This window comes from Pipistrellus hanaki (genome assembly GCF_964339955.1).
Source record: "Pipistrellus hanaki genome assembly, chromosome: 3".
Taxonomy (NCBI): domain Eukaryota; kingdom Metazoa; phylum Chordata; class Mammalia; order Chiroptera; family Vespertilionidae; genus Pipistrellus; species Pipistrellus hanaki.
In genome coordinates this window covers 83,390,972-83,403,713 of record NC_140505.1, presented here as the reverse complement: position 1 = coordinate 83,403,713, position 12,742 = coordinate 83,390,972, and the positions used below count along the sequence as shown (strand labels likewise).

The window sequence follows — 12,742 nt, the reverse complement described above, 5'->3', positions numbered from 1 at the left end:
TTAAATAAGTGATGGTTATTTTAAGTATGTAATTGTTATTATAGATTATACAGTATTCATTGATGTATATGCATATATGTACATATGTGTGTACATATAGTTGTGTGTGCATATAAATAAATATACACAGATAAATAATTATAGAAATGTATACAAATAGATTTCTAAATACATATATTACTAAACTCGTATACTGGGAGTGTCTATAAGCAATGTCATCTCAATAGCAATGAAGATATTCAATACTTAGACAGTGGTTTTTAATGATCATTCTGCAATAAAAGGAAAACAGAACCTGGAAAGTGTGGTTCAGTTGACTGGAGCGTCATCCCATGTGCCAAAGGTTGCAGGTTCAATTCCTGGACAGGGCACATACCCACGTTGTGGGTTCGATCTCCACTCAAGGTGCATGTGAGAGGCAACCAATTGATGTTTCTTTTTCTCCTTCTCCTTTCCCCTCTCTCTAAAACAATCAAAACACACCCTTGCATGAGGATTATAAAAAAACAAAAACAGGGTTTTCTTAGAGAAGTGGCTAATTATAATATCAAGGTAGGGAAAATACAATTTATGTTACTGTGGACAAATATAGGTGAGTCAAACAAATAAAATTCCCATAGTGCAATTTTCTTACTGCCTTAGTGTTTTTATAATGTGTGATTTTTAAATTTTTATACAGAAATAGTATAATATTTTACATACCTCTTTATCCTTTTAAATAACTAAATAGTTTTAAGGTTTATGAATGTAGAATTTGTTGGATTGTTAATTACAAACTGCTAGATGAAGAACTTTATAAAAGAATTTTGATGCACTTCCTTAATTACTATAAGAATCTTCTTTTGAGAAATATTGTTCAACTATTTCAGAGTCCCCATACTCTTGTCCTTAACCTATATTCAATTTGTTAAGCTACTGCAAGTGGTATCTTGTTTTGGCATTTGGTAAAGATTTTGATTTAAAATTTTTATTAGTAATTAAATAACTTCCAGTTTGTGGAGAAAAATCATCTCTTTTAAACCCAAATATTAACATTCTTATTAGAGTTTAAAGGATATTAAATATCATAAAGACCAATTTCTTGGTTCATAGATTAGGAGATTGAAGCCGAGAAAGGTTAATTGGCATCTGGCTAGTAGGATTGTTTTTAACACAGCAATGAAGAACAAGTCAGCTAATTGGAAAAGAATAAGAATGATTGATGAGCTAAAAAGTTTCTAGCTGCTTTCAAAAGGGGGATTGATCCTTTTCTATATCACAAATTCTTTATTTTCTATGTTTATAATCTCAAATTATCAACCTTACCCAAGAGGAAGATTCGTAATCATATTAAAAGCAATGTTGAAAACTCTAAGGAGCTTAAGTTGCTGAATTTCATCAGGGATTATTCTGATAGGATTATTTCTCAGGATCAGTATTTGTAAATGTTTAAGACAATATATCTGAGGAACAGAAAAAAAGAAACAAATATGAGTAGAATAGTAAAGTATGCAAATTCCTATTCCATTTTAAAAACCCTTTGAATTAATGTAGTAGAATCAGTACAATAACATTAATTGTCTATCACATATATCTAATACCTTTGGAAGCCTTTAAAATGACTGGCCAGCATACTATGCATGGTATGTAAAATAGTGCTTTACACATATTCCTTGACTCAGGAATGGTTCTTTTCTAAATGAGAAAGTGATCCTATTTGATCAACCTATGGGTTCATGAGAAGCAATTATGCGAAGAAGAAGAGAGGAAGGAGATATCTGCAGAAATATAAGATAACTCAGTGTTTTTCAACCTTTTTTGGGCAAAGGCACACTTGTTTCATGAAAAAAATCATGAGGCACACCACCATTAGAAAATGTTAAAAAATTTAACTCTGTGCCTATATTGACTATATATAAAGTAATTCTCTTGAATAGGAATCAAATAAACACAAAGAAAGTATTTTATAATTACTTTATTATGAAATATTAAGTAAACAAAATAGTGAAAAATTATAAAATTCTTGTCTTGTCTGCACCTACGGCACACCAGGCAAAGTGTGCCGCGGAACAGCGGTTGAAAAACGCTGAGATAACTAACCTTAGTAATCAATGAGGTGGCAGCTATTAGAACCAGCTTGTTTCATATACACTGATTTTTCATATGAAATTTAATAGTAGACTATACCATTTAAATCTATGATCTTTGCTTAATATATTTCTTGCCCTCTGCTGAATCATATGTTTTACATCAGCTGTCTTTAACATTAAATGAAACCTCTTTATAATCATAAAAATCTACAATTGGTAGAATAGATCATGCTCATTATTGCAATCAGAAGTTAAATCCTCAAAGTTTGTTTTTCCTTTTCAAGATGGCTTTAGTTATTTGGAGTAATTTGCTTATAAACTCTCAGACCAGCTTCTCAAATTCTACAAAATAGATCAGTTGTAATTTTCAGAGGGATTGCAACGAATCTGAAGATCAATTTGAGAGCAGTGCCATCTTTAAAATATTAAGTCTTCATATCCATGAATATGGGATGTCTTGTCATTTGAGAATACATTTCCTTTAATTTAACAATGTTCTGTAGTTTTCACAGGATAAGTTTTGTGCTTTTGTTAAACTTGCTCCCAAGTATTTTATTCTTTTTCATGTAAATAAAATTTTTTTCTTGCTTTATTGTCAAGATTGCTTGTTGCTGTTTTGTAGAAATACAATTGATTTTTCTATATTGATCTTGTACACTACAACTTTGCTGAACTCAATTCTAATATGTTTTTAGTGAATCCCTTAGGACTTCTATATATAAGACCATGCCATCTACAAGTAGAGAAAGCTTAACTTCCTTTTAAACCTGGATGTTTGTTTATTTTTAAATTTTATTGTTTAAGGTATTACAAATAGCAGTATATATGTCTCCCCTCCCCCCCCCATGGACCTCCTCACCTCCCCTCCCCCCGTGGCCTCCCCTATCCCCACGCACTTGCCCTCATCTCCCCACCCCCATGTCTTGAGTCTGTTGGTTGTGCTGGGGGTGGTGAGGTCCATGCATACAAGACCTTCAGTTGATCTCTTACTACCCCCTCCTAACCCTCACATATCTTCCTGCTGGATTTTTTTATTTCTCTCGTGTTTTTTTTCTCATGCATTTTTATTTATTTTTTTAAATAAATTTTAATTGTTCATATTATTACAAATGTTCCTTCCCCCCCCCCCCCCCGCATTGCTTTCCTCCACCAGGTTTCCACCCCACCCTCTGTCCTTTCCCCACCCCCTATTGTCTTCATCCATAGGTGCATAGTTTATGTTCAGTCTCTTCCCACATCCCTCTCTCCCCTTTTCCCCAAGAGTCGTCCGTTCACTCCCCTTCCATACCTCTGATTCTATTATATTCAAAAGTTAATATTGTTCATCAGATTTTTTTTTTAATTTGCTTGGTTTTTAGATTCACTTGTTGATAGTTACGTATTTGTTGTTCATAATTTTTATCTTTATTTACTTTCTCTTCTGAAAGAACCCCCTTCAGCAATTCATATAATTCTGGTTTGGTGGTGATGAACTCCTTTAGCTTTTTTTTTTATTAGTGAAGCTCTTTATCTGGCCTTCGATTCTGAGTGATAGCTTTGCTGGGTAGATTATCTTTGGCTGTAGGTTCTTACTATTCATCACCTTGAATATTTCTTGCCATTCCCATATGGCCTGCATGGTTTCTGTTGAGAAGTCAGCTGACAATTGTATAGGTGCTCCTTTATAGGTAACTACCTTCTTTGCTCTTGCTTCTTTTAATATTCTCTCTTTGTCTTTTGTTCTTGGAATTTAAATTATGATTTGTCTTGGTGTGGTCCTCTGGATTCCTTTTGTTTGGAGTTCTGTGCGCTTCCTGGACTTGTAAGTCTAATTCTTTCACCAGGTGGGGGAAGTTTTCTGTCACTATTTCTTTCAGTATGTTTTTGATATCTTGCTCTCTCTCATCTTCTGGGACCCCCATAATTCTGATGTTGGTTCGCTTGAAGTTGTCCCAGAGGTTTCTTATATTATCTTCAATTTTCTGGATTCTCTTGCCTTCTAGCTTCTGTGGAGGAGGGTCTTCTGGCCCTTTATGTTCCAAATCTTTGACTTAATTCTTGCAATCTTCCATTCTGTTTTTAGGACTCTGTATAATATTATTTATTTCAGACAATGTATTCTTTATTTCTTGTTGATCCCTTATCATTTCTTGTTGATTCCTTATTAATTCTAGTTGATCCCTTTTCATATCCTCAGAGGTCTTATTGATCTTTTCTAGGAAATTCTTGAAAAATCTTATAAGCGTAGATTTGAACTCTATATCTTTTTGTCCTCCATTTCTTTCGTTTGTGATCTATTTTGTCTTGGCATTTTCGCAGCTTCCTTGATGGGGGGTGGGGGTTTCAGAGTGGAGCCTACAGCTTTGGCTTCCATCAGCCCCGCCCTATGCGGCTCCTGAGTCTCAGGGTCCTTCAGTACTCGTTGCAAGTGCCTCTGAGAGAAAGGTGCCCTCGATTTTCGCCTGCTACCAAACAGTCTAGGCTCTCCCCCAATGAGCCTGGAACTGGGGTTCAGCTCAGTTATAAGTGGGATTGGAAGTGGTGTTCAGAGCAGTCTGGAGCCCCAGTCTCCTTCCCGCCAGGGCAATCCCGCGGCACAGCCGACCGTCCCTTCTCTGCACACAATGTGCCAATGTGCGTGCCTCCGGGACCTCCTTTCGCCGCTCCCCTGGGGTTCCAGCTTACAGCCCAGCTCCCTCTGTTTGAGCCTGTGTCCCCGGGGTCTGGCCTAGAACTGGGGTTCAGAGCAGTCAGAACTGGGGCCCAGCACAGTCGGAGCTTTTATCTCCTTCCTGCTAGGGAACACCAGCCAGGCACTCAGCCTCTCTCCTCTCCGGCTCCGTCCTCTCCACGAGCACCATGTGTCTCCGTACCTTAGGCTTTTATAGCTCCTCCGCTCTTCCTTCTGCTTTTCTCCTTGCTTCTCATTGTAGAATTTCCAGTCAGTGGACTTTCCTGTAGTTCTGGGTAATCTCCATTTTATATTTTAGTTGTATTTTATTGAAATTGTTGTGTGCGGCTGCGGCTAGGTGTTTACCTGTGCAACCATCTTAGATTCTCTCTCTCTTTCTTGCCTTAGATAAAAAGTCCAGTACAACGTTAAATACAAAATGGAAAGAATACTAGTATACATCTTCATCTGGTTCCTGATCTTAGGAGGAAAACATGAGTCTTTCACCATTAAATATTATATAAGCTGTGGGGTTTTTTAGATATCCTTTATAAAGTTGTAAACATCCACCTCTATTTCTATATATTGAATATTTTTTTATCATAAAGGATGTTGGATTTGTTAAATTTGTTTCATCTCTATTGAGATAATTGTATAGTTTTCCCTTTTTACTATGTTAAAATGGTGTGTAACACTGACTGATTTTTGTATGTTTATCCAACTTTGCATTCTTAGAATAAATATCACTTGGTCATGGTGTAAAATGTTTGCTAGCATTTTGAAGATTTTTACATTTATATTCATGAAAGGTATTGTTCTGTAGTTTGCTTTTCTTTTCATATCTTTGTCCAGTTTTGGTATAAGCATATTACTGGTTTTCTAGTTTGAATTGTGTGGGTTTTTTTTTTTTTTTTCCTTCTCTTTTATTTATTTATTTTTTATTTTTAAGAATTTGTAAAGGATTGGTGTTAATTCTTCTTAAGATGTATAGTAAAATTTACTAATGTCTCATCCTGGACTTTTCTTTGTGGAAAGTTTTAAAATTACTATTGAACTTTTTTCTTTTTATAAAGCCATCCAGATTTTCTTTTTTCTTTTTTTCTCTTGAGTCCATTCTTGTGTCTATCTAGGTATGTGTCCATTTTATCAGTTATTTAGTTGGCTGGTTTACAGTTAAATATAGTATTCTCATAATATATTTTTATTTCTATGAAGTTGGTAGTTTCCATCTTTCATCCCTAATTTTAGTAATTTGGATCTTCTATTTCCTTGATCAGTCTATTTAAGGTTAGTCCATTTTGTTGATTTCTTAAAGTATCAGCTCTTGATTTTGTTTATTTTTTTTCTGTTTTTCTATTCTTAATTTCACATATTTTTGCACTAATTTTTATTGCTTCATCCTTTATTCTTTCTTTAGGTTTAGATTGCTCTTTGTTTTTTTATAGTGGCTTAAGGTAGGATATTAGGTTACTAATTGTTCTTTTTTAAAATAAAAGTATTTATAGCTATAAATTCCCCTCTGAGCACTGGTGTAAAGGCATCCCATAAATTTTGGTATGTTGGCTCTTCATTTATAGTCACCTTGAAATACTTTCAAATTTCACTTTTGATTTTTAATTGAATCATTGGTTATTTAATAATGTGTTGCTTAATTCTCATATATTTCCAAACTTCTTTTAATTATTTATTTTTTATTACATTTCATTGTGGCAAAAATAAATATTTTCTGTGATTTTCAATTGTTTTAAATGTATGAGACTTACTTTATGGTCTATCCTGAAAATATTCTATGTGAATTTGAGAATTATGTATTCTTCTGCTATTGGTTAAAGTGTCTCATAGATTTCTGTTAGGTCCAAGTGATTATGTGTTGTTCAAATCTTCTATTTCTTTGTTGATCTTCGCTTAGTTGTTTTATGCATTTTTGAAAGTGGAACATTAAAATTTATAAGTATTTTTGTTGAAATTCTAATTTTTTCAGTTTTTGTATTCTATGGCTGTGTACACATGTATGTATGTATGTATGTATATGTGTATATATATGTATATATAATTAATAGAGGTCCAGTGTATGAAATTTATGCACTGAGGGGCAGGGGGTGTCCCTCAGCCCAGCCTGCACCCTTTCAATCTGGGACCCCTCGGGGGATGTCTGACTCCTGACAGTCAGACATCCCTCTCACAATCTGGGATGGCTGGCCTGCCTGGCTGCCTGATTGCCCCTAACCACTCTGCCTGCCAACCTGATAGCCCCTTAACTGCTCCCCTGCTGGCATTATTGACACCTAACTGCTCCCTTGCTGTCTCGATCACCCCCAACTGCCCTGCCCTGCAGGCCTGGTCCCCCCCAACTGCCCTCCCTGCATTTCTGGTCACCCCCAACTGCCCTCCCCTGCTGGACATCTTGTGACAATGTGTAGGCAGCCATCTTGTGATGATGTGGGGGTGGCCATCTTGTGGTGGCCATCTTGTAATGACTTGGGGGCAGTCATCTTGTGATGCAAGGGTGTGAGGGTCAATTTGCATATTACTTCTTTATTATATAGGATACTAGTGACCTGTTGCAGGAATATTCCCTGCAAGACTTCCTGCAGGCTTCCCTCCCACCACCACCACCACCTCTCCCGCCCTCCCACCTCTCCCGCTGTGGCCATCACCACCACCATTTCTATGGCTGTGCATGCTGCCATCACCACTGCTGTACCCCTTGCCCTGCACGCCTGACCCGCCACCACTGCCGCTGCCTCCTTGGCTGCGCATGCCCCAAACCGCCCACCAGATCCGCCACGCCTGCCACGCCCCCACCACCACCACTGCTGCCACTTCCGTGGCCGCAGGCACCACTATTGTGCGCCTCACCCCACCCCGCCCAACACGCACTGCCAGTGCTTTCTCTCCAGCAACTGCAGCCGCCTTGCTTTCCACATTCTATGCTGTCTTCAGTCTTTACTCCTCCCTCTCTCCACACATGCAAATTAAATGCCATCTTTGTTGGGTTAATTTGCATAGTTGGTCTGATTGGCTGGTGGGTGTGGCTGGTGGGTGTAGTAGAGTGATAGTTAATTTTCATATTACTCTATTATTAGGTAAGATTATCCTGATAGATTGACAAAAGTCCCTTTTTAATCTCTAGTAATGTATTTTGTTTTGAAATTTATTTTATCTGATATTAGTACAGTCGCTCCAGCTTTCTTATGGTTACTGTTTGCATGTTATATTTTTCCATATTTTTACCTTTGAACTCTTTGTATCTTTTGCTCTTAAGTGTATCTTTGGATTGTTTGCTGTATTTACATTTAATGTTATTATTGGCATGCTGGATTTACATCACCATTTTAAATGTAATACAGACAGTTTTCTAAATGTAATTTTCCATTTGTTCTTTCTTTACTGCCTTCATTTGCATCAAATGAATATTTGCTAGTACTATATTTTAATTAATTTAATAACTTTTTTCACCATATTCTTTTGAGTTATTCTCTTAACAATTGTTTTAGGGGTTGTAATATATATCTTATAATAATATACCTCAGATTTATATTAACTTAATTCCAGTGAGAAATGGAAATCTTCCTAAATAGCTCTATTGCCTGTTCCTTCTTTTTTTTGCACTGTAGTTGTTATATGTACTACATCTATATATGTTACAGACCTAACAATACATTATTATTTCTTAAAATGCTCATTTATTCTTAAATACTTATGCAGAAATGATTTTAGCATTTAGGAATGCACCAAAATTACGAAATGATAATCTCATCTTGGAGAGCTTAAAAAGCAAATCTCAAGAAAGATTAGCATTATTTAGTAGAGTTTTAAAAAATAATAACAAGATAGCAGATAAATTATGATAAGAAATAATAACATGAGAAGACACCAAAGTGCATAATACATAGGTGAAGGGAGAACACTTATGCTTCTGGAACCATTGCTATCAGCAACATAGAGAAGAAACACTGTCCTAAAAGGAGACATAGAAGCAATTATTAAGTGATGAAAGCGAGCCAAATTACCTGAACAGAAGAGAAGAAAAGAAAACCAAATGTACAGGGAAGTTCTATGGCAAGAGTTTATTAGCTGGTCTGCAAAAAGATCCAAGAAAAAAATGCCCCAATTTTAGACATGTTAGATATTGAACACTAAAAATGAAAAACGAACTATTTTAAATTTATTTAATTGTTGAATGCCTCTTTGGTTAGTATTTGAAAAATTACTATTTAGTCCTACAACTGATGTATTTTGCCATGTTCTCACATTTTTGTGTGCAAACCACTTAAAAGTCTTGTTTCCTCTGTTGAACATTGTTTTTACATATTATAAAAATGGACCCTTTGCTATAATCACAAAAGTATTACTTTTTTTCTGTTATGAAATTATTTCTAACAGTATCTAAAAATATTGTCACAGCTACCTGAAGCATGTCTTCCTCACTCATATCATCACCAAGATCACTGCCAAGTGCTTCTGAACTTATGGTTGGTATGAGAGCTGTCTTGGTGGCTCCTGTTGCTGATGCTGCTTTTCAAAGTAGGCTTCTCTAAAGTTAGATGTCTTCTGACTTGATGTCTGTGGAATATCTTGAGATATATTTTTTCAACTGCCTTACATATGAGCTGAACAGCCCTACAAAGATCTGCTTCTTCATCTTTAATATCAATTTGTTAATGACTTAGTGCCAAAGCTCACTGCAAATCTCCCTCATCTTTATCTAACATTCCTGACTCATCATTTGCTTCTAAGACTCATCTTATATCTGTTTTCTAGATTCTGTTCTTTTAGTTGTACTAATTCTTCTTTCTCCCATAAGTTTTGGTCAATGCATCTGTTGGAACCTGACCATTTGCAGAAGTTGTTCAGCTTCACAATCTGGAAGATTGCCCTTAACAACAAATATAGAATAATCTGTTGTAATTGAGCCAAGAAAAGTGCATGACATGTATCTGATATTAATTCTAGACCCGTACAGAGAGAATTAAAGTTGAATCACTGTTTTTCTAATTTTTTAACTATAAACCAATCCTAATATATAAAAACCCTGGGCCCATCACTTCCACAGTGACCAGAAACTCAACCAAGCAGAAGTCAATCCTGCAGTCAGTGTTGGGTTGCTGTGGTGACCCAGCACTGACTAATATGGCTGCAGGTGCGGTAACCTAGCCCTGACTTCTGAGGGGGCTGCAAATCATGAGGCCTGAAGGGTCTGATCTATAGCCTCTGTGAACAGCTGTTGATCAGCACTTGCCTCTCTCTTTCTCTCCAGGCCTGGCCATCAGCTGTGCCTCCATTTCTCTCTAGGCCTCTACTGGGGCTGCTGATCAGCCCTGCCTTTCTGATCAGGCCCCATTGATAGACCCAGAGATGCTAACTGGCATAGAAACCGACCAATCAGAACCAAATTGGCTGGCAGAGGAGGGCAATTGGGGCGAGATTAGGCCAGCAGGATAGAGCAGTTGGGGGTGAGATTGGGTCAGCAGAGGAGGGCAATTGGAGGTGAGATCAGGCCAGCAGAGGAGGGCAGTTGGGGGCAACCAGGCCACAGGGGAGGGCAGGTGGGGGCAACTGGGCCATCAGGTGAACAGTTAGGTGTTAATCGGGCTGGCAGGGGAGCAGTTAGGAACCAGCAATTCTGGATTGTGAGAGGGATGTCTGACTGCCAGATATCCCCCGAGGGGTCCCAGATTGGAGAGGTTGCAGGCTGGGCTTAGAGCCCGCCTCCCCAGTGCATGTATTTCGTGTACTGGGCCTCTAGTGCTTTCTATAATTGCATATAAATGACCTTTCTTTTATGAGATTGATCCTGAGCCTTGATATGCTGGACTATTAAATAAGAATAGTTGTAAAACCCAAACTGTCAAGGTATTGCTTTTATAACTTGAATAGAGAAATACCACTATCATCCATTTTTTCAGCACAAAAATGTGCTATAGTCCTTACTAATAACACCTTCTTCTGCCATTCTTTTCTCTTCTCCATCTAGCTGATGTGCAATATAAGATAATTCCACAGGGCTAAAATATCCTCCTTGCAATAGACTATTCAAGCAATATTGAGCACACAGTGAGCCTTCTTGTTCCTCATCAAAGATCAACAATACATTATTATAATTAATTATTACTGTTTATGTGCTTTTAAATAATCTGAGATTTGAAAAGAAGATGGAGTATATATCTATACAGTTTGTTATATTAACATTCTTGTTTACCATTTCTGCTTCTACCTTTTTTGTGTGTCTAAAACTATTTTTAATAGACTCTGTATTTTGCTTAACTTACCATCTTGAATTTTCCATGAAACTTGTAACAATTTTAATCACCACATTTATGCCAGCCTTTGGTCTTCTATTGATTGCATTTACACTATGCTGATAACTAGTTATCCATTAGCCTACTCCCAATACAGCCCTTCCAAGCCTGGATATTACCATTCTGGTTGGAAACTTTTATCTAGCCTATATAATAAAACTCTAATATGCAAATTGACCAAACGGCAGAATGACCAGTCACTGTGATGCGCCCTGACCACCAGGGGGCAGATGCTCAATGCAGGAGCTGCCCCTAGTGATCATTGCACTTCCACAGGGGGAGTTCCACTCAGCCAGAAGCCAGGCTCACAGCTAGCAAATGCAATAGTGGTGGTAGAAAACTCTCCTGCCTCCACTGTAGGTGAGTGGTAAGGAGGGAGGGGTCCTGGACTGTGAGAGGGATGTCTGATTGCCAGCTTAGGCCTGATCTTTTGGAGTGATCATCCTCCTAGGGGTTCAAGAATGCAAGAGGCACAGGCTGGGCTGAGGGACTGCCTCCATGCACGAATTTTGTGCACTGGGCCTCTAGTTGCTATATAACAGATCTGTATATTAATGGCAAGTTCTATTTATTTCTATTCATTTAAAAAGTGAGAAATTTAAATTTTACATTTGAAAAACACTTATTTATTCATTCTTCTTTTAATAGATAGAGTATGCTTGGAAGATAGATGGCCTCATCTACAACTATTTAGAAAAAAACAGTTAAAATTAAGCAGAAGAAAAAAGACCCCTATATTCTTTGGAAATTCTTATCAATTTCTCCTAGTCAAATTTATAAAAGAGTTGTTACACATTAGAAAAGAAAAAAAAATAACTTCTAGCAAAAGTAAAAATACAATATTACAGAGAAATTATGATAAACACTAGAGGCCTGGTGCAAGAAATTCGTGCACAGGACGGGGGGGGGGGGGCGCTGTGTCCCTCAGCCCAGCTTGCACCCTCTCCAATCTGGGACCCCTTGAAAGATGTCTGACCGCCCATTTAGGCTAAATCCCAGACCAGGCTAAACTAGGTGGTCAGACATCCCTCTCACAATCCAGGACTACTGGCTCCCAATCACTTGCCTGCCTCTGCCTGATTGCCCCTACCACTTCTGCCTACCAGCCTAATAACCCCTAACCACTCCCCTGGCAGCCTAATCAACACATAACTGCTCCATGGCAGGTCCGATTGCCCCTAACTGTCCACCCTGCTCGCCTAGACACCCCAATCTACCCTCCTCTGCTGGCCCTGTCATCCCTAACTCCCCTCTCTGCTGGCCTGATTGCCTACAACTGCCCTTCCTTGAAGAACTGATCTCCCCCAACTGCCCTCTTCTACTGGCCTGGTCACCCCTAATTGCCCTCCCTGCTGGCCTGGTCACCCCCAACTGTCCTCCCCTGCAGGCCTGGGTCCCCCAACCAACTGTCCTTTCCTGCAGGCCTGGACCCCCCAACTGCCCTCCCCTAAAGTCCTGGGTCTCTCCCAATTGCTATAAATATGCTCAAGGAACCTAATGAGAACTTTAGGGAACTTAGCGAGAACATCAACATAAAAAAAGACAAGTCAGAAACGAATGATATACTAATTGAAATAAGAAATAATTTACAGGGGATCAATAGTAGAGTAGAGAACATTGAGAATCAAATCAAGAATTTGGAATATAAGGAGGCAAAAAATACCCAATAAGAAGAGCAAAAAGAAAAAAGAATTAAAAAATATGAAGATGGTATAAGGAGC

General features: G+C 37.9%; 1 protein-coding gene and 1 pseudogene across 2 annotated transcripts in view; both read right to left on the bottom strand.

Annotated features, from left to right (window-relative positions):
* LRRC63 (leucine rich repeat containing 63) overlaps positions 1-12,742 on the bottom strand; it is a gene marked incomplete at both ends in the record, with an annotated part of 80,261 nt that overhangs the window by 27,114 nt on the left and 40,405 nt on the right. The window contains one exon of the mRNA XM_084876184.1: positions 1,306-1,442. Coding sequence (XP_084732310.1) covers positions 1,306-1,442 — 137 coding nt within the window. The remainder of the gene's footprint in view (positions 1-1,305; positions 1,443-12,742) is intronic.
* On the bottom strand, positions 9,071-12,004 carry LOC311618600 (ataxin-3-like; annotated as a pseudogene). Its single transcript has 3 exons — positions 11,998-12,004; positions 10,471-10,833; positions 9,071-9,738 (listed from the first exon to the last, which is right to left on the bottom strand). The product of its transcript is annotated as an ataxin-3-like (transcript).